Raw genomic sequence first — 24,357 nt, 5'->3', positions numbered from 1 at the left:
TTCAGTCCTGGCCTTGACTATTGCCCTCCTAAATACCTGCCCTGGGCCCCACTGATTTTCTCCACATTCCTATCTTCATAGCCTCTGCCCATCTTGACCATCTCATCCGTTTCTCTACTCTGAACTTAGACTTCTTTTTTATAAGATTTGTGTTACTTTTAAAACTTTTATTCTTAACTTAATAAACCTCAAATAAAATGAGCACTTCCCTATACACAGTAGAATGCTAAAAGAGGATTGTACACTAAACTATGAATCTTTCTTGTATACCCTTTATGTATTATATTCAAAATGTAAGTTTCTTTTTAAAAAAACTAATAAAAAATTTTTAAGAGAAAATATCCAAATGACTTAGAAAGTGCTTGGAATCAAGTTGTTAACAATAAACTTGTTTATTTTAGATCTTTAATAGTTCTGCTATGCAACTTTCAAAGCAGTTTGACTTGTCCATAGAATCCTTCTGTTAGGTTAGATTTCTCCACAGCCCTTTCTCTCCTTTCTCCAAAGCTTCCTTTGAGAGACAACCCATGCCTCTAGATGCCCTCTCAGGCTGCCCAACAAAACACATCCTTCCCCTCCAGAAAAAGACTCTTCACGTAACAGCTTTTATTGGTAACTGATGATGTCATAAAACTCTAGCTGATAATTGGTCCATGCTAAAGCTTAGAAAGTCCTTGCTAACCAAACCATGAAAACCATGAAAGGAAGTAAGGGTATAGGTGTGCAAGCACTGGTTTAAGAAAACAGGGACAATTAGAAATGAAGATGATGTTAAAGACAAATAATACATTTTAAAAAGTAAAATTTCCAGCTGAGTAGAGTCAGGATTTTGAGAAAAATGAGGTCCATATAATAATAACAGCAACAATAATAAAATAATAGCCAGCATTTGTACAATACTTCCAGTCCCTTATGCGCATTATCTCTTCTAGTCCCTGGGATAATCTGAGAGATGGGTGCTATTATTATTCCTATTTTACAGATGAAGAAACTGAGGTTGGTAGGAAAACCAAACTCCAGGTTCATTTATGGTCTTGAAATCATAACAGGGAAACTAATCCAGGAAAGTCTATGCCTTCCTCCCCCAATAACAGCCAAATTTAAATCTTTCCACTAGTTTAGGCAGACCCTGTGACAATGTTTAGTAGGACAGAAACATTTAGATGGGGTAGAAATCCTTGGCATTTTGTGACCATATGCCCCCACCCTCCCAATCAATAAACTCCAGTGATTTCCTGTCTCCTCCAATATCAAATAAAAAATCTTCTGCTTGGCCTCCAAGGCCCTTCACAACCAGGCCCCTCCTATTTTTCTAATCTTCTCACATTTTATGTTCCCAGGACCCCAGCACTCTGCTATCCAGTGACACAAGCCTTCTTCTTCTTCCTGCCACACATTTCTCTCTCCCCACCCTGGGCCCTCTCTGAGAGCCCCCTTCTCAGAATTCTCTTCTCCCTCACCTTGGCCTCCTCACTTCAAGCTTGCTTCAAGCATCAAACCCTACCTTCTCCAGGAAGCCATTCCTGATTTGCATTAATGTCACTAAGGTCCCTCTTTTGAGCATGTCCCATTTCTCCTGTATCTATCTTGTTCACACAGAGTTGTTCACCTCTTGTCTCCTCCATTAGACTGTGAGCTCCTTGAGAACAGGAACTGTCTTTGGCTGTTCTTTCTATCCTTGGCATCAGCACAGTGCCCAGCAGACAGTAGCTCCTTTATACCTGCTTCCTGACAAATTACCTGGAGCCTCAGTTCTTGGAGTGGGGGATGCATCAGGTCTTTGAACCCCAAGGAAAAGGAGGAAAGGAAGCCAAGAACCTAAGGCAGAGTTAGTTGGGAGGGGAGCCTGAAATCCAGTTTCCTTACTGCTCATCTATCTGAGGACCACCCTGTCCCAAATTGTTCCTTTGGTCTGGGCCCAGAGAGAAGAGTGCTCCCCTTGGGTCCCACCTGGGCTCTCTGGAGAGCTGCTGCTCAGTACTTACTTGGGGCATGTCTGCCTGCAGCCACCTGGGAAGTCAGCACCAGCAGGGTCACAGCCAGAATCTCTGTCCAGATGCCTCTGGAGAGGGGGACAAAAAGCATCCTGGAGACAAGATGAGTATAAGGTACTCAGAGATAAAACAGTCAGGATGGCCCTCCCTTCATGGACCTACCCCCTACATTTCCCAGACTAACAATTTATAGAATCTCTTCTCTGCCCCAGGGTTGGGCAACCTCAGAGAGGAGAGAACCAATTAGTATTGCAAAGGAACTGCATCATTTGTTCCCAGGCAGAGGTTCCTTTTGCAGGGTCTGTTCTAACACTTCAAAATTTTTCTGGTGAAGAAAAAAAAAAAAAAGGTCACTGGAATCATAAAATCTCAGGGAAGGAAGGGGACCCAGAAGTCATATCTTGACTGGACTATTATAATAGCCAAATGTTAGGGTGCTGAAGCTGAGCTGCTAGTGTAGATCAGTGAAAGTTTTCACTACCGTAATTGGTCCCATATATTTTGGTGACAAATGTTCCTATATATTTAAAAAAGAAAGATTGACAAGTCTGTACTCCCTGGTTCAATGAATTCTAGTTTTGGCTCACAGAAAAAAATTAAAACCCATTATAGAAAATATGGTTTGTGAGCATGTTGAAAAGGAAGAGTGATTGTAAAAAGGCCATCAAGTCCTCATGAAAACAGGTTCCACCAAACAAATCTTCCTTATTTGACTCTGTAACTGAACTGATGGATCAGCAGAATCTTGTTGATGTATTGAACCTGAATTCCCACAAAGAGTCTGACAAAATCTTCAGTGCTGCCGTTGGGGAGAAGATGGGCAGCTATGGATTAGAGCCATGGATAGTGTTGTTAGCTGAATTTGGAAATGGTTGAATCACTGGGGCCCTAAGATGAGTTCTTAATGGGTGACTGTCAGGTTGGAGGAAATTCTCTAGTAGAGGATGCCAGGAATCTTATCTTTGGCTCTGTACTAGTCAACATTTTTATCAGCACCTTGGATAAAGACAGAAGACATGCAAAGTAAATTTTCAGATGACTTGAAACTGGGAGACACAGATAACACATTAAGTGACAGAGGCAGGATCCGAAAGTTGTTTACAGATCAGAATGATGGGAGAATTGAATGGAATGAGATTTCATTTAATAGAGATGAAGTGGAAAGTTCTGTACCTAGGGTAAAAAATGTCCACTTTATCTGTTGGAGAGACTTTATGTGATGAGGACCCGTCATAAGCATAGCACTTATAGCTTTAAAATTTGCTAAGTCCTTTATAAATATTATCTTATTTGCTCCTCTTGTGACTCTTGGTTGACAAAAAATGCTAAGTACCAAAGTGCCTATGTGGCTCGTGGACTTATCTCAATTGTCTTCAGAGACTTTAGAGGCATTATTCAGAGAGAATCATGAACAGAGGAAACTCCAAGGTGTTAATGAAGGAAAACTTTGTAATGGCATGTATGTATGGAAGGTCAGCCCTGTGTTGTCTTTGAAATTCTAGAGATGCTAAGAAGAGATCTTCTCTGAGTGAGATTGTTTGTTCATTCCTCATTTGACCTCAAAACTTATTTCACTTCTTGATGAGGAACTTATGTACTTATATGTGTTTTATGTCATATTCTAATTGGACAACTTCTCTGATTTCTACTTGATTTTTTGTTTTGATTAGTGAGTTTATTCACTGTTTGCTATTAGTCTTTTTTGTAGCCAACATTTGGTGGGAAGGAGCCAAACTGAGGGATATCAGCTTCGAGTTACCCTCCCCCTTTAAAAGTATTAAGCACAGAAACTTCAGTTGTGTGAAGTTGTCATCCTGTAGACTGCAAATATTTGGAGGGAAGAGTCACCAGTGAAGGATGAGGAGGGAGAAAGAACAATTTCCCCTGAGACAGACGATTTCCAGAAGTGGCTAGAATGTCAAGTGAATCCAAGGAAAGCATGGAGCCAGTTTCCCATGCATGCCTGTCATTTCAAAATTTTTCTTCCACTACCTCCCCAATGTCCTCTGCCTACATGACTCTCTGAATAATCTCCCCAGAGTTTCTGCAGCTAAATGAAGTAATCCCCTTACACAAACAATCATGCAACATCACACTCAGTATTTGTTCCACCAATCAAGAGTCACAATCTCCTCCTTATAGGCAGCATGCAGCACAAAACAGCATCTCCCTCACTTGTCCTCTGTAATGAGAGTTAAAAATCTTCTCTGGCCATAGGGCTCAGGTAGGGTTATGAGGGATACTTGATTAGGGGGAGGCTTGTTTCCTATAAAGGCCCACACCTCTTGCTGATTGCTAATGAGTCACGGGATCTCTGACTCTGAAATGAGTACCTGTGTGTTCTTAGGTGAGTTTTTGCTTTGGGGCTTAGTTTTTGGAGGAAGGCTCTTGTACCAGAAGAGACTTTGGGCCCTTTTAAGAAGCTCCCCCAGTCCCAGCCTTGAACCCAGATGTTGGTGCCTCTTGCTCTGGTAATAATGTATGTGTTTCCTATGGTCAGACAGCTCAAAGACCTGTCTGTTGGTCCTGCTTGTATTTTCTCTGTTGTTATATGTAATTAAAGTAAGATTGTTACCCTTCTTAAAGTTGCTTTCCTTTTAGAAAAGCAGATCTAAGACCTTGTGCAACAGGCCCTCCTGGGTGCCAGAGTGCTTGCTGATGCATCCTCTTATATCTATTGCAAGCTTCATCCACCATGGTTGGAGCAGGGTTACAGTTATTATGATTGCAGTGTTCAGCAAGAACTAATAAATGATGAGGAAATCCAATAAAAGAAGCACTGGGGACAGAATTCTGAGCTTTCTTTGTCTCCTAGAAGTTAAGAAGGTAAGCTGGGGATCTGTTCTGGTTAATAACCTACAGTTAGATTTCAGAAAAGAAAAGCCTGAGAAAGGTCCACTCCTAGACCTGACTCAATCACAAGTGCCGCTTGAATGAAACATCTCCACCTGAGGTCCTAAATGGGGAAGAGAAAGGTCTGATGTAATAAAGATGGAAGAGTGCTCAATACAAACTTTCAGTTGGACAAACACCATCAGTCTTTGTTAATAGCTGCATCATCATGTACTTATGTCCTTTTCTCTCACCCAACTGCACTTATGCATGCCATACTCCATCTATCTCAGACTGTCCCTCAGACTTTATCCCTCAAAGTCATGTGTCACGTCCAAAAGCCCCTAACCCCACTCAGGAAGGGAAGAACAGAGTGCTTCACTCTCAGTTACAGTAAAGGGCTGCTGAGCTTCTTCGAGTGGGAGAAATTACAGATTGCAGAACAAGCATTGAGGAAGCTGTTTGGGGAAAACCCTTCAGTTTCAGCCAGTGGGGAAAGGAGAAACTGGTAGCGTCATCTGTCACCAGAAGATAGAGCCTGCAAGAAGTCTAGAGTGTAACAGAAAGCATCACTGCATAAAGTATTTGGGGTAGTTGATTACAAAAGAGACAGAGACACAGAAACAGAGAATGAGAAAGGTGGGCTGGGGGGAGCCTGCACCTGGATCCTTGGAAACCAGAGAGCTTGGGACCTTGAAGGGATATGGAGGAGTGGAGAATCAGCAGTTCCAAATGGGTGTGAAACTATACTGAACTAGATGGAGGAAAGATATTTGTGTTTCTCTGGCCAAATGGTAGGTCAGGGTGAGACAATAACATGGTATGCTCCTAGGTGGATGACTGGATGCCAGTGCTTGTGGCTGCCACAATAGGAAGTGCAAGAACAATTAGTCCATGCTCAGGCCTGCCTAGACATGAGAGGGATCTGGGCTCACAGCCTAACTTTAACCCCAGCAGCAGCATTTGAATCAACATCCAATATTTATTAGGTGATGTGCTTTAGTGACTCAGTGAGTCAGTGTTATTTGTCACTATGGTGACTAAAGATTGAAGGCAAAGTTGAACACATTCTTACTTGTCATTGGCTTTGAAGACAGAAAAAGAAGTTTCATATATTTCCTTGTGTGAGTTAAAATGTGCGTAATAAAAGCCTCTTGCTTTAAGTATGAGCATCCAGTCTGTCTGTTATGTGGAAATTTCTAAGTATCCCAAAGCATCCACTATTGCCTGCGTTTTGAGTATTCATCTGTAAAATTATCTTGGAGTTTGGTAGTCCCAAAGCCTCACTCAGACCCGTGACAAAGGACACAACTAGTATGATCAGGGCATGTGTCAAGTCGTAACTCTGAATGAAGGAACAAAGAAGATTCATAATGTCATGTCATACACTCACGATGCCCTCAATTGCCTCTTGGGTAGGTAATGGTTCTCAGTTTTGATCCTTTGTAGAAGAAGCTATCAGGCATCCAGGACAGAAGGGAAGGAGAAGGAAGACATTCATATGTCTAGTGGGCATTTAGAGGACACACTCAAAGGAATTTCTCCAACACTTGAATTAATTCATTTATTCAGGGCTATTTTAGTCAAAATCAATCTACTAAAGAAGTATTTTATAAAGATGGAAAAAAATAATATTTTACCTGGAAAAACACACATTCAAAAATTTCAAGAGAAATAATGATAGGAAGGGGGGCTAACAGTAAGAGATCTTAAAGTATGCTACAAAAGAGTAAAAATGAAAACAATTTGGTACTCACAGAAAAATTGGTGGGAATAGTCAGTATGATACCGAGCATCAAAGTAATAGGATGATAGAAGTTTATTAATTCAATTCACAGAAGCAAATTAACCCAGTAGCTGCATGTTTGATACATTTAAGAACCCCAAACCCTTGGTAAGAACACAATCTTCATATACAACTGTTGAGAAAACTGGAGTGCAATCTGATCCAATTTAGGTTTAGGCCAACATATCACACTACATACCAGAGCAAGCTCCAGATGAATATAGTACTTAGAAATGAAGTATAACATCATAAAAATGAGGATAAAAGGAAAAAATCTGATCTATGATTAGAGCAAGAGTTCATGAGAAGTAAAGGATTTTAGTATATGAGATTAAAAGGTTTTGTACAAATAAAACCAATGCAGTGAAAACTATAAGTCAAACCATCACTGGAACATTATTTTCAGCCACGTTCAGAAAGAAATCATTTCACATACACACACACACACACACAAACACACTGAGTAAATATATGTATATATGTATGCATACACATGAATATACTCATACATATATATCATATATACCCATATATTTATAGAAGCATACACACATAAATATGTATAGGCATATATTATACAGATATACATACACCCACACTCATATCCACATATATACAGAGAAAGAGAGAGAGAGAGAGAGAGAGAGAGAGAGAGAGAAGAGAGAGAGAATATCAAATCTATGGAAGTGATTCAATTGTTAAGAATCATTCATTCCTTCCATAAGAAGTAGTCAAAGTATATGAAGAGGCAGTTTTCAAAGGGAGAAATCAGGCTATCAATACTCATATAAAAAAGTTCCAAATTAGAAATAATTAGAGAAATGAGCATTACAGCCACTTTTAGCTTTCACCTCATATTCATCTATCTGGCAAAGTTGACGTAAGAGGAAAACGCAAATGCTGAAGGGGCTGCAGGGGAAAGACAAACTAGTGCACTGTTATAGTAGGTGGAATTGGTTCCAGGGAGATTCAAGGTGCTGGGAGCACTTTTTTTTTCTTTTGAGTCAAGTTTTTCATTGAAAGATTTGTCTCACTTATCTGTTGAGAAGCTAGGAGCAGGGGTGCTGGAGGAAGCTTGAGAAGAAAAGAAACAGTTTAGAACAACAGCTTTGGGGAGTGTGACAAAGAATCGATTAGAGAGGAAAAAAAAGTCTTGCTTTGCTGTAGGGAGGACCCAGTTGAAGTTAGATAACACAAATATGTAGTGGACCCTAGTTCCCAGTTTGCATGACTTCCCCTAAACCTTGACATCGTGCATAAATAGGAGAGTAAGATGTAGGGGTGATCACCTGGGAGAGTACTGAGGGGCAGAGGGGCTGAAGAAAATGATGTGGACAGTAAATTTAGGAGGAATGAGGGAATGATCAGAGCTTATTTTCAGATGTAGGAGTTAGAGAATGTGTGATCATGGAAGTGGAAGAACTGGGGATCATAGTGAGATCAAAAGTATGCTCTTTCTTACATGTGGCTGTTGTGGATAAAGAATAAGTCATGGAAGTTGAGGAGCTTAAGAAACTGGGATGCTAGGAGTGACTGAGGGAACATTAGTGTGTATGGAGAAGTAACCAAATGTTAAGGATAGGGGGGTTAGTGTTCAGAAGAAGACTATGAGCTAGAGACCAAAATTTTAAAGAAAAGAAGGTCATATTATTGCTGAGAACAGCTAAGTCAATAACAGTTGCTCATCATTGCAGCACTGCTGTTGCTGTTTGTAATGTTCTCCTTGTTCTACTCATTTCACTTTGCATCAGTCACTGTAAGCCTTTCCCAGTTTTTCTGAAATCTGCCTGGTCATCATTTCTTAAAACCCAATTGTGTTCCATCACATTCATTTGATACAAGTGATCCAACCTTTACTCAACTTACTGGAATCCTCTCAAATTCCAGGGTTTTGCCACTGCAAAAAGAGCTGCTACCAATATTTTTGTGCATGTAGGTCCTTTCTGTTTTTTATGATCTCTTTGGTATATAGACTGCTGACCTCAAAGTTGAGACAAAGAGGCTAACAGGTGAGGTGATATGTAAGTCCATATTCTTTATTCCCTTAAAGCTAGTAGATACATCATCATGGAGACAGAAGGAAACTTCTGACTGTCTGATACAATGATGACCAAGCTTAAATCTGTTCTATGACAATTCCAGGATGTTTGTGTCCCTCAAATTTATGTTCTCTATATGTGTTTAACTATATGATGAGAAAGGAGTTTTCTTAATTGAATAAGTTATAAATACAATAAGATAAGAGAGTTGACAAAGTGTCAATTAAAATTATGACCCAGGGTATCTGTGGATATTTTTTTTACCATTAACATGTCATAACATAGTATATGTCCACAAACTATTAAGATACAGAAAAAAATCCATTATTCAAGATAGTGTCTTGGGTTAAGGGTCTCATAAAGAATGCTAAGGGAGCTGCATCTGGTCTTGTTAACATGAGAAGAGGTATTCTCAGAGAAAAAAGAGGCTGTTAGGTCCAGGCTTTTCTTCTGACTGATTAATTTGGGCTCTGACCCTTATTAAAGTTCAAAAATGGTACTAAAAGTTTATCAAGACCTAATAGTGGTATTGCTGAATGAAAGAATATACACAGTTTGGTTGCCTTTGGGCAAACTTCAAAAGTGTTCTGCAGAATGGTTCAAACACTTCACAACTCTACCAAAACGGCATCAGTGTCTCGATTTTCCCAGATCCTCTACAACATTTATTATTTTCCATTTCTTTCATATTAGCTAATCTGATGGTGTGAGGTGGCATCTCTGAGTTGTTGTGATTTGCATTTCTCTAATCTATACTGATTTTGAGCTGTTCTACAAAAAGCTATCCATATACAGAGAAAGTACTGATTCAATCTGAATGCAAATTGAAGCACAATATCTTCAATAACTTTACTTCATTTTCTTTCCTTTTGGTCTGTTTCTTCTTTTACAAGATGACTAATATGGAAATATGTTTTACATGATTAAATATGTATACCCTGTATCAAATTTCTTATTATCTTATGAAAGGAGAAGATGAGGGAGGGGGGGAGAAAATTAGGAGCTCAACATTTTTTTTTAAATGAAAACCCAAATTTTTATTTAATATTGATGTGCTAGCCAGAAGTTCTGCAGGCTTCTTAACCATTTTCTTCTTGATTCTATAATGTAGCAGAGGAAATTGCTTGTGAATATCTTTGTAAGAAAGATTGAATTCAGTAGGATAGGATACCCAGGAATCAGCGGTATAAATTATCCATCCAACTGTTGAAGGATATTCTGAGAAAAACTTGAAAATATTGCTTTAGTCAGCAAGATACCTGATAATTGCTGTAGAAGCTGTAAATTGTGAAGGATGATGTGAAGTTATCTTCCAGTTGATATTTAGGCCCTTCTTTAACATGCAGCAAACACCCAGACTTAATAAAGAGAAAAAAGAACATCAAAACTGTTTTCAGAGACAGTGGGGACTTTTTTTTATTGTGCCTCAGAATACAAATCACATCAAAAGATGTACTGATGAGGATATGATTTTAGCCCAGAGCAGTTGATTATTTGTTCCAGAGGAAAATAGAAATGGAAGTGTAAAGGCAACAGTATTGTCAGACTTCTTTGAATATTTGTACTTTGCCAAAGCTTCTCTTTGGTGTGGAGAGAAGAGAGAAAGGAAATTGACTTCACTTTCTTAGCATCTTCACTTTAAATAAGAGACACTTCCTCAGGATCATATAATCCCAGTTGTTTCAACATAGTTGCTTAGTGCTTATCTTCCTCATTCTTCATTTTCATGCTTCTCTTGATTCTTGTGTTTGAAAGTCAAATTTTCTTTTCAGCTCTGGTCTTTTCATCAAGAATGCTTGAAAGTCCTCTTTTTCATTGAAAGACCATTATTTCCCCTGACATACTATACTTACTTTTGCTAGGTAGGTGATTCTTGGTTTTAGTCCTAGTTCCTTTGACTTCTGGAATATCATATTCCACATCTTTCAATCCCTTAATGTAGAGGCTGCTAGATCTTGTGTTATACTCATTGTGTTTCCACAGTACTCAAATTGTTTCTTTCTAGCTGTTTGCAATATTTTCTCCCTGACCTGATAACTCTAGAATTTGGCTACAGCGTTCCTAGGAGTTTCTCTTTTTGGATCTCTTTCAGGAGATGACCAGTGGATTCTTTCAATATTTATTTTTCCCCCTGTTTCTAGAATATCAGGGCACTTATCCTTGATAATTTCATGAAAGATGATGTCTAGGCTCTTTTTTTTAATCATGGCTTTCAAGTAGTCCCATAATTTTTAAAGTGTCTCTCCTGGATCTGTTTTCCAGGTCAGTTGTTTTTCCAATGAGATATTTTACATTATCTTCCATTTTTTCATTCTTTTGGTTTTGTTTTCTGATTTTTTGGTTTCTCATGAAGTCATTAGCCTCCATCTGTTCCATTCTAATTTTGAAAGAACTATTTTCTTCAGTGAACTTTTGAACCTCCTTTTCCATTTGGCTAATTCTGCTTTTGAAAGCATTCTTCTCCTCAGTGGCTTTCTGAACCTCTTTTGCCAATTGAGTTAGCCTATTTTTAAAAGTGTTATTTTCTTCAGCATTTTTTTGGTCTCCTTTAGCAAGTTGTTGACTTACTTTTCATGATTTTCTTGCATCTCTCTCATTTCTCTTCCCAATTTTTCCTCCACCCCTCTTACTTGATTTTCAAAAGCCTTTTTGAGTTCTTCCATGGCCTGAGATCATCGGATATTTATTTTGGATGTTTGGGATACAGAAGCCTTGACTTTTATGTCTTTCCCTGATGGTAACCATTGTTCTTCCTCATCCAAAAGGATGGGAGAAGATATCTGTTCACCAAGAAAGTAACCTTCTGTAGTCTTATTTTTTCCCCTTTTTTGGGCATTTTCCCAACCAGTTACTTGAGTTTTGGGTCCTTTGTCAAGAGTAGTGTGTACTCTGGGTATATGTAAGATCTCAGTTCCTCCAAGGTGGCACAGTCAAGCATATACACTGGTCTGGGAGCAATGCAGAAAATTTTTTGTCCAGAATCTGTGAGTAATAGAGTTTCATCTCCACAGCCACCTGTCCTCCAGTTCCACCAAGCCAGCATTAGGGGTTGAGATTTAGATAAACTGCTCAATTCCCTCAGGGGCTTTTAGCAGGGGCAGCGCCACCATTCAGTATGAGATAAAGATCATCTGCTCGAATCCCCCAGGAGAATTAGGTGGGGGGTAGCACCACTATAAAGGGCCTAGGTTAGTTCCCCCAGGGGTTTTATGATCCAGCAATGGATGCACACTGTGGTCCAGGCCCTGCTGCCTCTGCCTGCAGCCTCTGCTGCCACCTGAGCTTGGAACTATGGGAAGACCTTGCTCCCTTCCTTGTTAGCTGAAAAAATCCTCTCACTGACATTTGGCACCTGTGGGTTGAGGGATCTGCAAACTCCCTTTTCTGTGGCTGGGGATTCCATCCCTGCTGGGGTCCTCCTCCTGGCACCAAGGCTGGGCTGGGCTCCACTCCCTGTCCAATGGGACAGACCTTGAAGGAAGAGATATTCTCTGAGTTTACTCCAAGAACAAAGGGATAACTTTTAGGTTCAGGCTCTTCTGGTTGATATGGTCAAGCTCTGGCCCTTATTGAGGTTCAAGTGATATTAAATGATTATGAGGTGATTTATTTGTGTGGAGTGAATCTTAAAGGAGACCTTTCCCAGTAATGGCAACACAGAGAACACATCTAGAAGTGGCCATGAGGAAAAGATACTAAAAAGAGCTTTCGTATATGCCTGGATCTGGGACTGCAGCTTACTTCCTGGCCATTTCCAAACCATGCTGTAGCCCATGTTACACTTTCTCTGGCTCCAGCTCCCCTGTGTTTCTTGTCTCTCCTTATTAAAATGTGAGCTCCTTGAGGGCAGAGAATGAGATGCATAACTGTATTTGTGCCCTCAACATTTAGCACACTCCCTGATACACAGAGAGCACTGCATAAAAATTCATTCATTCATTCACTCATTTGACTTCCCTTCAAAGATAAGAGCGTGTAGTGATGTGAGGAGGGGGACCATTCATGAGAGAAGTGCAAGTTGCACTGAAAATGGTGGCTCAAGATGTGTGTTATCAATCTGAAAGTTTGGTTATAAAAGGCAAACAGGCTAAATGCATATTGTTTATTCCCTTAAAGCTAGCTGGTACATGGCCATGGAGCCAGAAGGAAGCTTCTGACTGTCTGATACAAGGATGATCATGCTTAAATCTATTTTAATACAATGCCAGGATGTTTGTGTCCCTCAGATTTATGATCTCTATATGTGTTTAACTATACAATGAGAAAGGAATTTTCTTAATTGAATAAGTTGTGAATACAATAGGATAAGAGAATTGACAAAGTGTCAATTGAAATTACAACCCAGGATATCTGTGTTTTCTTTACCATTAACATGCCATAATATAGTATATGTTCACAAAATATTAAGGTACAGAAAAAGTCCCATTATTCAAGATAGTGTCTCAGTTGAAGCATCTCATAAAGTATGCTAAGTCAGCCCCATCTGACCTTGATGACAAAAGAAGAAGTATTCTCTGAGTTTACTTCAGAGAACAAAGAAAATGTCAGATGCAGGCTCTTCTTCTGATTGATTAATTGAGATTCTATCCCTTATAAAAGTCCAAAAATGATATTAAATGTTGTCATTTCTTCCTTATGGTCAAAGGCACACTGAAGCCTTAGAGGTGTGGGAAAACTTCTATACAATGATTCCTAGGTTTCCAAGGGGCTCAGGTAGGGAGGGAGCAGTTCTTTAAGCAGATCTGGTCCAGAGTTTTGGCAAAGCTGTCCATGTGTGAAGTTGTCTTTTTCAGGCCCCTTTGAAATTGGAGGGCAAGGTTTTCTATGGGCTCAGATGTCCACTCAGGAGCAGGGGCAATGGATGTGACAGATGCATCCAAGAGTCTATACAGAAAAACCTGACAGGGGCTCCCAGAAAACATATGATTTGATAATTGAGAGGAAGCAGTACAACTTAGTTAACATGACTAAAGGCATGTAGGAAGAGTTCAGTTTCTCAGTCAAGTGGAGTAGCTTCAGACAGTACAATAAATGGTTCTGGTTTCTTAGCCATGCAGGGCTATATTCAAACAACACAATAAAGTTTTTCTCACAGTTCACAAAGTTGCGTTTGTACATTAAGTACAGATTAAACTTAGATGGCTCACAATAGATTTGTTTGAGAAGGGAGATTTACATGTCGCCAAGATAAATAAGAAAATTTAAACATGAACCATACAAATCAATGCAATTACCAATGTTAACTAACATTCAGTTCCTTGTATCCCAGGAATTCACGCTTAATGTCCATTTGAAGGTCATTTTTTGAATCTCAGATGTCTCCTGTAGCTATCTGATGCCTAGACATCCTTTCTTTGACAATAGGTTGTATTCTTGGGACAGTTCAAAAAGGGAGTTCTGATTCTCTGGTTCAGATCTAAAAGTTCCCAGGTAATTCTGACGATATAAATTAATATAATCACTTAAAATTTGTTCTCTATTTTTTAGAAACGTCAAGGAATTTCAGTTTATATATCATTTGGTGTTCTATCCTTATGTAAATCCTGTATCTGGTATAAGAATCTTTGAAAATGTGGAGGTCCAACCATAAAATGAACTCTTCTGCCTTTTAAAATTATTGGACAGGAAGCTAAAGAAAACTTAATTTAACTTACTTTTACTACTATCTTACACAATCTTGTGCAAAAATTCTAATGTGAGATTTTATTATTAAAACACAGTAAATTTTAGAAGCCAATCATAAACATCTATATATAATTCTTAGAGGAATCAGTCTGATAATGTTGCTTTTCCTCAAAATTTTGCTATCCTTTTTAATTAGATATCTATCAAGTTACAACTTTGTCTTATTCATTTCCTCCTTTGGAGCATGTGATCTCTATATTTATTTGCTTATTGTTCAGGAACACAGGTTGAAGTTGTAAGTTATTCCTTCTTGTATCCCATTATAGTAACTCAGCAATGTTCCAGTATACATCTGTTATTTAATAGACTTAGTATTTTACTTACAGAACTTATTGATTATAGAAATATGCTATAAAATGAAAAAGAGGGACAATGTCATATATCTCTACAGAACGAAAGAAATTTCTTAGTTCTATTTGATTCTAGGAATGAGTGATTACTTGACAGTCAATCATGTGGTCACTAGGTGTTGAAAGCAAGGCTTAGGAGTAATCAGGTGGGGAATTTCCTTTTTCAGAAAGAAAATGGCACGTTTGGGAAATAGAGTAAGGAAAATTCAACCTAGTTCGTGTCCAAAGTCATCTCCAAAACCTTTCCAGACATCCACACTTCTCTTAGCCTGTAGTACATGTCAATTGACTTTATGAAAACTTACGCAACTATTCCTGTAATCAGAGCTTAAAACAATGGTAAATTGCAGTCCCAGTCTTAAATAGCAAATAAATATTGACTGATATCTTTCAGATAGGGCTTTCTTGTAGCAGACGGCCCTCATCCGTACACAGCTCGGTGATATGGTAAAGAAAAGGGACATGGGAGGCAGGAAGAAATAGACCAATTCCATTTATTGATCCGAGGGTTAGGGTATTTATAGACAGAAACTGCAAACCTATGTGACATTCTGCTCATCTCCAGTCCCAGTGATTTGGCCAGTCTTATTGTCTTTACAGACTGTTAGCCTAGAGGACATCTATTTTACATATCCCTTGTTTTCTGTAATTCCCATGTTTGTCTCACAGAGACAGCAACATCTGGGGGGCATGGAGAGCCATTTCAGATGATAATGAGCACAGTGCCAAAGAACAGTTTCCCCGAAGGTCTTTACTGATTTTGGCAACAGCACTCCACCCTGGCCCTCAACACCTTCTCAAATTTGATTGAATTATTAATTACCAAAAGATGTTACATAATTCTTCCTGTCTTCTTAAAATACTTCTTCACACTCTCTAAGCATACTTAAACCATCTGAAACTGACACAAAAGTAGCCAGAACAACTATCTAGAGACGAGAGGGCTTTGGATAACCCCCATTTGTTCCCAAACCTTATTTGCTTTCCATATTTTCAATCAGACCTTTATCTTTCAAAATCTCTCAATCCTATTCTTCAGATTATCCAGATTTCCTTTACATTTTAACCAGAAGAGAAGATAACTCATAGGTTATTACTTTTTACTAGCATAACTGTACTGAGATCCCATTCCAGTTTAAACAAAGCAAAGAGGTTAATGGCTAACCTTACAGGTGGATGGATATATGTCTTTGTTTCACAAGTTTGTTGTTCTGCCCTAATTATACTGCTTCTGGAAGAATAGCATACTTCATGATTTAAGTCTTTTACATATGACAATTCAAACACAAATTTTAAGTCTTGCTTAGGTCATAGAATCAAATTGTATTCAGATCAAAATAGCAAGATCTCTTCTGCTTTATAGCTCATTGCATTAATTTGACAGTGAATTATCTTGAAAATTTATCAGGCCTTCTAAAAATCACACAAGATTTTTCAAAACATTTCTCCTAAAAAGAGTTTGAAATTTATTCTGATGTTCACTAAACTTTTAAGAAAATTAGTTGAAAACTTTAAAAATTATAGATATATCTTTCTTCCTCCTTAAAAATAAACCTTTAAAATTGGAATTCATTAAACTCAGAGAAAGAACTATGGAATTCATTTGCAGAATGTAGCAGATCATATTTGTATATATGTGTGTGTGTGTATTATGTTTTGATTTGTTATATGATTTCTTCCATTTATTTTACTTCATCTGCACAGCATGACTATAGTGAAAACTTATTCAATAGGAAAGTATATGTAGATCCTAAATAGAATTGTATGGCATCGAATGGAGGGAGGGGGGTGGGGGGGGGGGTAGGTAGGGGGGTAGAAATCTAAGTTTTTGGTAGTGACTGTAGAACATCCAAAAATAAATAAATAAATAAATTTTTACAAAATTAAAAAAACAACAAAAAGAAACAAAAAACAAAATAAGATTGGAATTCATTAGACTATGTTGGTGTAAAGTAACACAGATTCATAAAGCATAATAACAAAACTCAATTCTTAATTATTGGAGAATTCCTAGATATCACAAAGTTTCTTAGTCAAAAAAGTGTTTGTAATGGAGAGATTTCATTTGGATAAGTCAAGAAGGACATATACAATTAATTTATCCTTATCACGGTAAGAAATTTTTCTTAAATATATCCCTAGAAATTAAGTACATTTTGGCATTTCCATTGATAGTTCATAAATCTTCAAATTAACATGTGTGAAAACATCCTTATATGAAACAGGTTTGAAAATCATACCACAATTTTTTTCTTATAAGGATTCTCATTTGCTGAAAAGAAATTCTACAACACAGAAACTTTTTCACAGAGTTTTATAAGAACTTTAGTTCAATGAAATCCTAAATCACTTTGCATAATATGTTGAAACTATAAATTTATATGGCCATAATATTTTTCATAATAGCCAAGATTTCAAATGGAAATATCTGCTATCATGGTAAATATCAAATTATCTTTTTTCAAATTTTTTTATTTTAATTTTTTATTTTTAATGTTCTACAATCACTACCATAAAACTTAGATTTTTCCCTCCTACCTGCCCCTAACTACCCCCCTCTCTCCCCAAGACGGCATATAATTCTATATAGGATCTACACATACATTCCTATTGAATACATTTTTACTGTAGGCATTCTATGTAGATGAAGTAAAATAAATAGGAGAAATCATATAACAAATTAAAACATAATACACACGCATACACACACACAAATGATCTGCTAAATTGTGTGATTGAATTCCATAGTTCTTTCTCTGAATGTGGAAGGCATTTTGCCTTAGAAGATCATTGGGAATTTTTTTTTATGTCCTTGCATTGCTATGAAGATCCAAGTCTACCAGAAAAACTCTCGCGCACTATGGTCATTGCTGTGCACAAAGTTCTCCTGATTCTGCTCCTTTCACTCAGCATCGCATCATATAAGTCTTTCCAGGCCTCTCTGAAGTCTTCTTGTTCATCATTTCTTATGGCACAATAGTACTCCATTACATTCATATACCATAATTTATTCATCCATTCCCCACTTGATAGGCATCCCCTTGATTTCCAGTTTTTGGGAACTACAAAGAGTGCTGCTATAAATATTTTTGTACATGTGGAACCTTTTCCCATTTTTATGATCTCTTGGGGATACAGTCCTAGAAGCGATATTGCTGGGTCAAAGGGTATGCATATTTTTGTAACCCTTTGGGCAAAGTTCCAAATTGCTCTCTAGCATGGTTGGATGAGCTCAGAGATCCACCAAAAATGAATTAGTGTTCCAACTCTCCCACATCCTCTCCTACATTTATCATTTTCTTGTTCTGTCATGTTAACCAATCTAATAGGTGTGACGTGGTACCTCAGAGTTGTTTTGATTTGCATCTCTCTAATCAAAAGTCATTTAGAGCATTTTTTCATATGATTATAGATATCTTTAATTTTTTCCTCTGAAAATTGCCTGTTCATATCCTTTGACCATTTATCAATTGGGGAATGATGTGTATTGTTGTATATTTGACTCAGTTCTCTACGTATTCTAGAAATGAGGCCTTTCTCCCTGCGATTAGCTGCAGAAATTCTATCCCAATTTACTACATCCCTCCGAATTTTGGTTGAATTGGGTTTGCTTGTGCAAAAACTTTTCAGTTTAATGTAATCAAAATTATCCATCTTGTACTTCACAATGCTTTCTGTCTTTTCTTCAGTCAAAAATTCTTCCCTTCTCCATAAATCTGATAAATACACTATTCCTTGCTCCTCCAGTTTGTCTCTGGTATCAATCTTTATACCTAGATCGTGTACCCATTTGAACTTTATTCTTGTGTACAGTATCAGGAATGAGTCTATGCCTAGTTTCCACTGCACTGTAATCCAGTTTTCCCAGCAATTTTTGTCAAACAGTGAGTTCTTATCCCAGAAGCTGGGGTCCTAGGGTTTATGAAGCAGGAGATGGCTATAATCCTTGCCTATTGCATCTTGAGTACCCAGCCTATTCCACTTCTCTACCCTTCTGCTTCTTAGCCAGTACCGAGTGGTTTTGATAATTGCTGCTTTATAATACAATTTGAGATCTGCTAGGGCTAGGCCACCTTCCCTAGCATTTCTTTTCATTAGTCCCTTTGATACTCTGGACCTTTGTTCTTCCAGATGAATTTTGATATTATTTTATCCAGCTCTAGAAAATAATTATCTGATAGTTTAATTGGTATAGTACTAAATAAGTAAATTAATTTAGGTAGAATTGTCATTTTTATTATATTGGCTTAGCCTCCCCATGAGCAACTGATGTTTTTCCACTTACTCAGATCTGACTTTATTTGTGTAAAAAGTGTCTTGTAATTGTGTTCATATAGTTCCTGGGTTTGTTTTGGCAGGTAAACTCCCAAATATTTTATAGTGTCTACCCTAGCTTTAAATGGGATTTCTCTTTCTATCTCTTGCTGTTGAACTTTGTAACTAATATATACTAATGCAGAATATTTCTGTGGGTTTGTTTTGTAATCTGCAACTTTGCCAAAGTTGTTTATTATTTCAAGTAGTTTTTTACTTGAATTTCTGGGATTCTATCAGTATATCATCGTATCACCTGCAAAGAGTGCTAACTTACTTTCTTCTTTGCCTGTTCTTATTCCTTCAATTTCTTTGTGTTGTCCAATTGCTACAGCTAACTTTTCCAGTACCATATTGAATAATAGTGGTGATAATGGACATCTTTGTTTCACCCCTGATCTTATTGTAAATGCATCTAGCTTATCTCCATTGCATATAATGCTTGCTGAAGGTTTTAGGTAGATACTGCTGATTATTTTATGGAAATTTCCCTTTATTCCTATGTTCTCCAACATTTTTAATAGGAATGAGTGTTGTATTTTGTGGATAGCTTTTACTGCATCTATTGAGATAATCCTGTGGTTTTTGTTAGTTTTGTTGTTGATGTGATCGATAACGCTAATAGTTTTCCTAATATTGAACCAGCCTTGCATTCCTGGTGTGAATTCTACCTGATCATAATGTATTATTCTCATGACAAGATGCTGTATTCATTTTGCTAAAATCTTATATAAAATTTTTTCATCTATATTCATTACAGAAATTGGTCTATAATTTTCTTTCTCTGTTTTGTCTCTTCCTGGTTTAGGTATCAAAACCATATCTGTATCATAAAAAGAATTTGGGACTACTCCTTCTTCCCTAATTTTCAAAAATAATCTATATAGTGTTGGAATTAATTGTTCTTTAAATGTCTGATAGAATTCACTTGTAAATTCATCTGGCCCTGGAGATTTTTCCTAGGTAGTTCATTAATGGCTTCTTCAATTTCCTTTTCTGAGATGGGGTTGCTTATGTATTCAACTTCCTCTTCTGTTAATCTGGGAAATTTACATTTTTTAAAATACTCTTCTATCTCATTTAGATTGTCAAATTAATGGGCATAAAGTTGGGCAAAGTATATAAACCTCTAAAATTGGAATTCATTAAACTATGTTGGTGTAAAGTAGCACAGATTCACAAAGCATGATAACAAAACTAAATACTTAGTTATTACAGAATTTCTACATATCACAAAGTTGCTTAGTTAAAAAGGTTTTTGTAATGGAGAGGAGATTTCGTTTGGATAAGTCAAGAAGGACATATACAATTAATTTAGCCTTATCACAATAAGAAATTTTCCTTAAATATATCCCTAGAAATAAATTACATTTTGGCATTTCACATAGATAGTGCATAAACCTTCAAATTAACATATATAAAAACATCCTTACATGAAACAGGTTTGAAAATCATACCACAATTTTTTCTTTTAAGGATTCTCATTTGCTCAAAAGGAATTCTATAACACAGAAACTTTTTCACAGAGTTTTATAAGAACTTTAGGTCAAAGGAATCTTAAATCACTTTGCATATTATGTGGAAACTATAAATTTATATGGCCATAATATTTTTCATAATAACCAAGATTTCAAATGGAAATATCTGTATCATGGTAAATATCAAATTATCTAATTTCATCACTTCCTTTTAAAAGCCCAATTCACAACACAGCAGTAACTTCAGATGGCATCAATTGTGTTTCCAGAAATCATTGATCTTATTACTTTTGATAATTAAAACCACTTCAAAACTAGTAATTATATTAGAGAGAGACAATAATGATATTGTATGTAACATATGCTAGTCATTATGTTAAATATTTTACAATCATTATATCGTTTTGATCCCTTAACAATAACCACAATTATTTTTCCCTTTAGAAATCACAAAATGGGTTACACTGAGATAAAACACATTTTTTTTTTTTTTTTTGCAATTAGAACAGAGAAGTGTGACGTTTACCAAGAGCAAAGACGCTGGTGCCCCAGTGGTAATAATTCTTGGGAGGCAGGGCTGAGGGAGTGCTCACCACAGATCTGATCCATCCACCTATCCCTTTCCCCACAGCTGCAGAATTTACTAAGCCTGAGGTGCTTTGCAGCTGCTGGGAGAGGGTGAGCAGAAATTACAGAATCTAGATGACATTTACCAAGCTTTACCTAGAAGGGTGGGCTAGAAGGTGACCAAGGGCACAAGTCCATTAGACTCACTTGCAGTTTTTGAATGGCTGGCCTTACATTTCTCCTGCATTCTCTTCTCTATAGTAAGATCTGGGATTAGCGAGGTTAACATGAGCCCCTGTGGCTGTTAAAAATTCCAGTTTTGAAATACTCTCTTAACTCTGAGAGGGAGTGGGAGGAGATGTTTTAGGAAGGTGAGCTCCTGGAGCCACTTATACTCTTAGGAGTTTCTTTTCCAGTGATTTCAAAAGATCAGGTTCCAAACTTTGTAAGGATTAACCTCACAATAAACAAAATTTGCTAAAAGAATTTTAGTTAAAATGATCTATCTTTCCACTGTAATTCCAGGTTGGCCAGATGGGAAAAACTAGGAAAAGTCTCACAGTTTTGCTTGTTCATTTCCCTAGCTGCAGCCCTTATAATTCTCTGGCTGCCTGCATTTTGAATTTTACAAGATAACAGACTTGTTCAAAGCACATATGATAGGGACACATGGTGATAGACAAACTGACAATTAACTACAGGACAAATACAAACAGAGCTCACAATGAACATCAAAGGAGGGGGAATCAGAAGCTTGTTAGAAATCCCCATCATGAATTGGCTGTTATTATTCAAAGGAAAGGGGGTTGCAAAGCTGCAAGACCTGACAGAGTAAGAGTGGATCCTGCAAACATTTGCTCAGAACACTTCTATGGTTGTTGGAGGCAGAGAGCCTTGGAGCCCCAAAGTTAATACCTTAGACTATTTTAAGTCATAGGCCCCATGGGAATAGGTTTAGGTCTCTTGTCTGTAGGTGGATTGTAACTATGCTCTTCAAGACCAGAGCCCTTAGGGGAAAGTGGGGAAGGGCAAGGAGGAGGAGGAAGCAATGAAGGCTGAAAGAAGTTGTCCTCCTCAGGGCTAGAGTAGGTAAGAGAAGGGGAGGAGATAATGGCAAGGTGCAGTCATCCTCCCCAGATCAAAGCCTTTAAGGTAAGCTGGGGAAGGAAGGAGGTGAGGAATAGGGCAGAGGGAGTTAAAGGAAAAGACAGGCTGGAGCCCTTGGGGTAAAGGGAGTAAGCAGGTTCTCTGGCTGGAGCTGAAACAGCTTTGGGAGCCTTAAGGAAAGAGGTTCCTACCTTTTGTTCTTCCTCATCCATTCCAATAGGCTCAAGATGAAAACATTTCCACTCCTGGCTACATGTTTTGTTGGCCTTTAAACTTAATTTGGTTTTAAGATAAAGTAACTTTGACAGGTCCAAAAGAGCCCTATTGTGGCCAACATAATTTAGGAATTTCTTTAGTTAATTGACACTATTGTGAGCAATAGTTGTACTAATTTTCCTAAGATCAATAGTCAAAGGAGTCCTAAGTAATGCAAAGTGGTTTAACAGGAATTGATCCCTGTCCCAAAACTAGCTCAAAGGGAATTTGCAGACTTCAACCAAAATAGTGGGAGTCGTTTGGAAGATGGGAATAGCAGGACTGATCTGACCCCTGCAAGGTTTAAGACTTCAGGAAAGATGAATCCTGAGGCACTTAAGCTTTTTGGCACTGGCAAGGTGGGGAGCCATTCTCTCCCAAACTATCAGTTCCAATGCAAGTTACAGCATTGTAACTATTGACTTCAAAGTTTGGTTAAAAAAGGCAAACAGGCTAAATGCATATTGTTTATTCCCTTAAAGCTAGCTGTTACATGAGCTAGACAGAATCCTCTGGCTGAATGTTATGGGAATGACACGGCTTACATCTGTTTTAAGACAAACCAAGGATGTCTATGTCCTTCAGATTTATGGTTTCTACATGTGTTTAACTATTCCATGAGAAAGAAATTTTCTTAATTAAATAAGTTGTAAACACAATAAGATAAGAGAGTTGACAAAGTGACAGTTGCAATTACAACCCAAGATATCTAGCTTTTCTTTACCATTAATAATGCTATAACATAGTATAAGTCCACAAAACATTAAGGTGCAGAAAAAGTCCCATTATTCAAGAAAAGCTTCTCAGTTTAAGGGTCTCGTAAAGTATGCTAAGTCAGCTCCATCTGGCCTTGTTGACATAGGAAAAGGTATTCTCTGAGTTTACTTCAGAAAACAAAGATTCTGTTAGGTCCAGGTTCTTCTTCTGATTAATTAATTCAGGCTCTGGCCATTACTGAAGGCACATAATGATATGAAATGCTATCTGTGTCTTAGTATGGGGAAATGAGACAGTACTGTGGAGCTCATTTCCTTTTAGTTGACAAAAGTATTTCACATCGATCCACTGGTTTGAATATGTGAATCACTTTGGAGGCTCCTGAGAGCAGTGGAAGGGGCTGATATTTTGGAACAGCAGGGACAGTGACAGATGAGGTTTAATGATCATCTCTCTCAAATCCAATTCAATAGACTACTGTCCTGAGGAAATTGTGGGACTTTTCAGTCTGGGAGAAAGATCTAACCATCAGAGATGCCTTTTTGCTGCTAAAGTTGATGGGGTATAGGCTCTAGGAATGCCTTGAACTCTGCTTGATTCTCCCTACTTGATCTATCTGACTTTCACCTGAGGTTATAAACCTGTCATTGTGGCTATGCCCAAATCTCTATTGAGCTACTTTCCACCTTTAATACCATTCTCCAGGCTATTGACCACTCCCATCAAATCCCTCCCTAGAACCCCTCCCTACTCCAGACACCCCGAATTCCTCCCTCAGTCTTTCTGTATACAAGATCCATCTTGTTTCCATGAAAGTGCTCAGATCCAATCTAGCCCACTGGCATTATCAATATAAATGCTCAGATTCCTTAGGAGTCTGCCTAATATTTTTATAAACTGTATTTTTCTTTAACTGAAAGAATGCTTGGGTCAGATTCGTTCAGGATTCATGTGACACTCTTCTGGGTTCCCAGCCCCTCCAAACTTCAACATTTTTGTTCCCTCACACTGGTAAACTGCTAAGCACACTCTTCCCCAGCCAAGACTGGAAGGTATATAACGCTCACCCTCTCCCTGTCCACTTCTCACCCTCCAAGCAACTTGGAGGTATTTTTTGGGCCTGATCTCTCAGATTCCAATGTTGAGGTCAGGGAACCATATTACTGAGGTATGGGGTTCTTGGGACCCCAAAGTACCGACACACTGAGTACTGTTGAATGAATTCAACTCAAC

General features: G+C 37.8%; 1 protein-coding gene across 8 annotated transcripts in view; it reads right to left on the bottom strand.

Annotated features, from left to right (window-relative positions):
- LOC140526151 (H-2 class II histocompatibility antigen, E-S beta chain-like) overlaps window positions 1-24,357 on the bottom strand; it is a 94,346-nt gene that overhangs the window by 30,854 nt on the left and 39,135 nt on the right. For 7 of the 8 annotated variants that reach the window (XM_072642118.1, XM_072642120.1, XM_072642122.1 and 4 more), the window contains one exon: window positions 1,986-2,086. The exons of the other annotated variant lie outside the window; for it this stretch is intronic. In XM_072642118.1, coding sequence (XP_072498219.1) covers window positions 1,986-2,086 — 101 coding nt within the window. The remainder of the gene's footprint in view (window positions 1-1,985; window positions 2,087-24,357) is intronic. 8 annotated transcript variants of the gene reach the window in all.

Source organism: Notamacropus eugenii, chromosome 2, assembly GCF_028372415.1.
Source record: "Notamacropus eugenii isolate mMacEug1 chromosome 2, mMacEug1.pri_v2, whole genome shotgun sequence".
In the NCBI taxonomy this organism is placed as follows: Eukaryota; Metazoa; Chordata; class Mammalia; order Diprotodontia; family Macropodidae; genus Notamacropus; species Notamacropus eugenii.
This window is presented reverse-complemented; position numbering and strand designations above follow the sequence as displayed.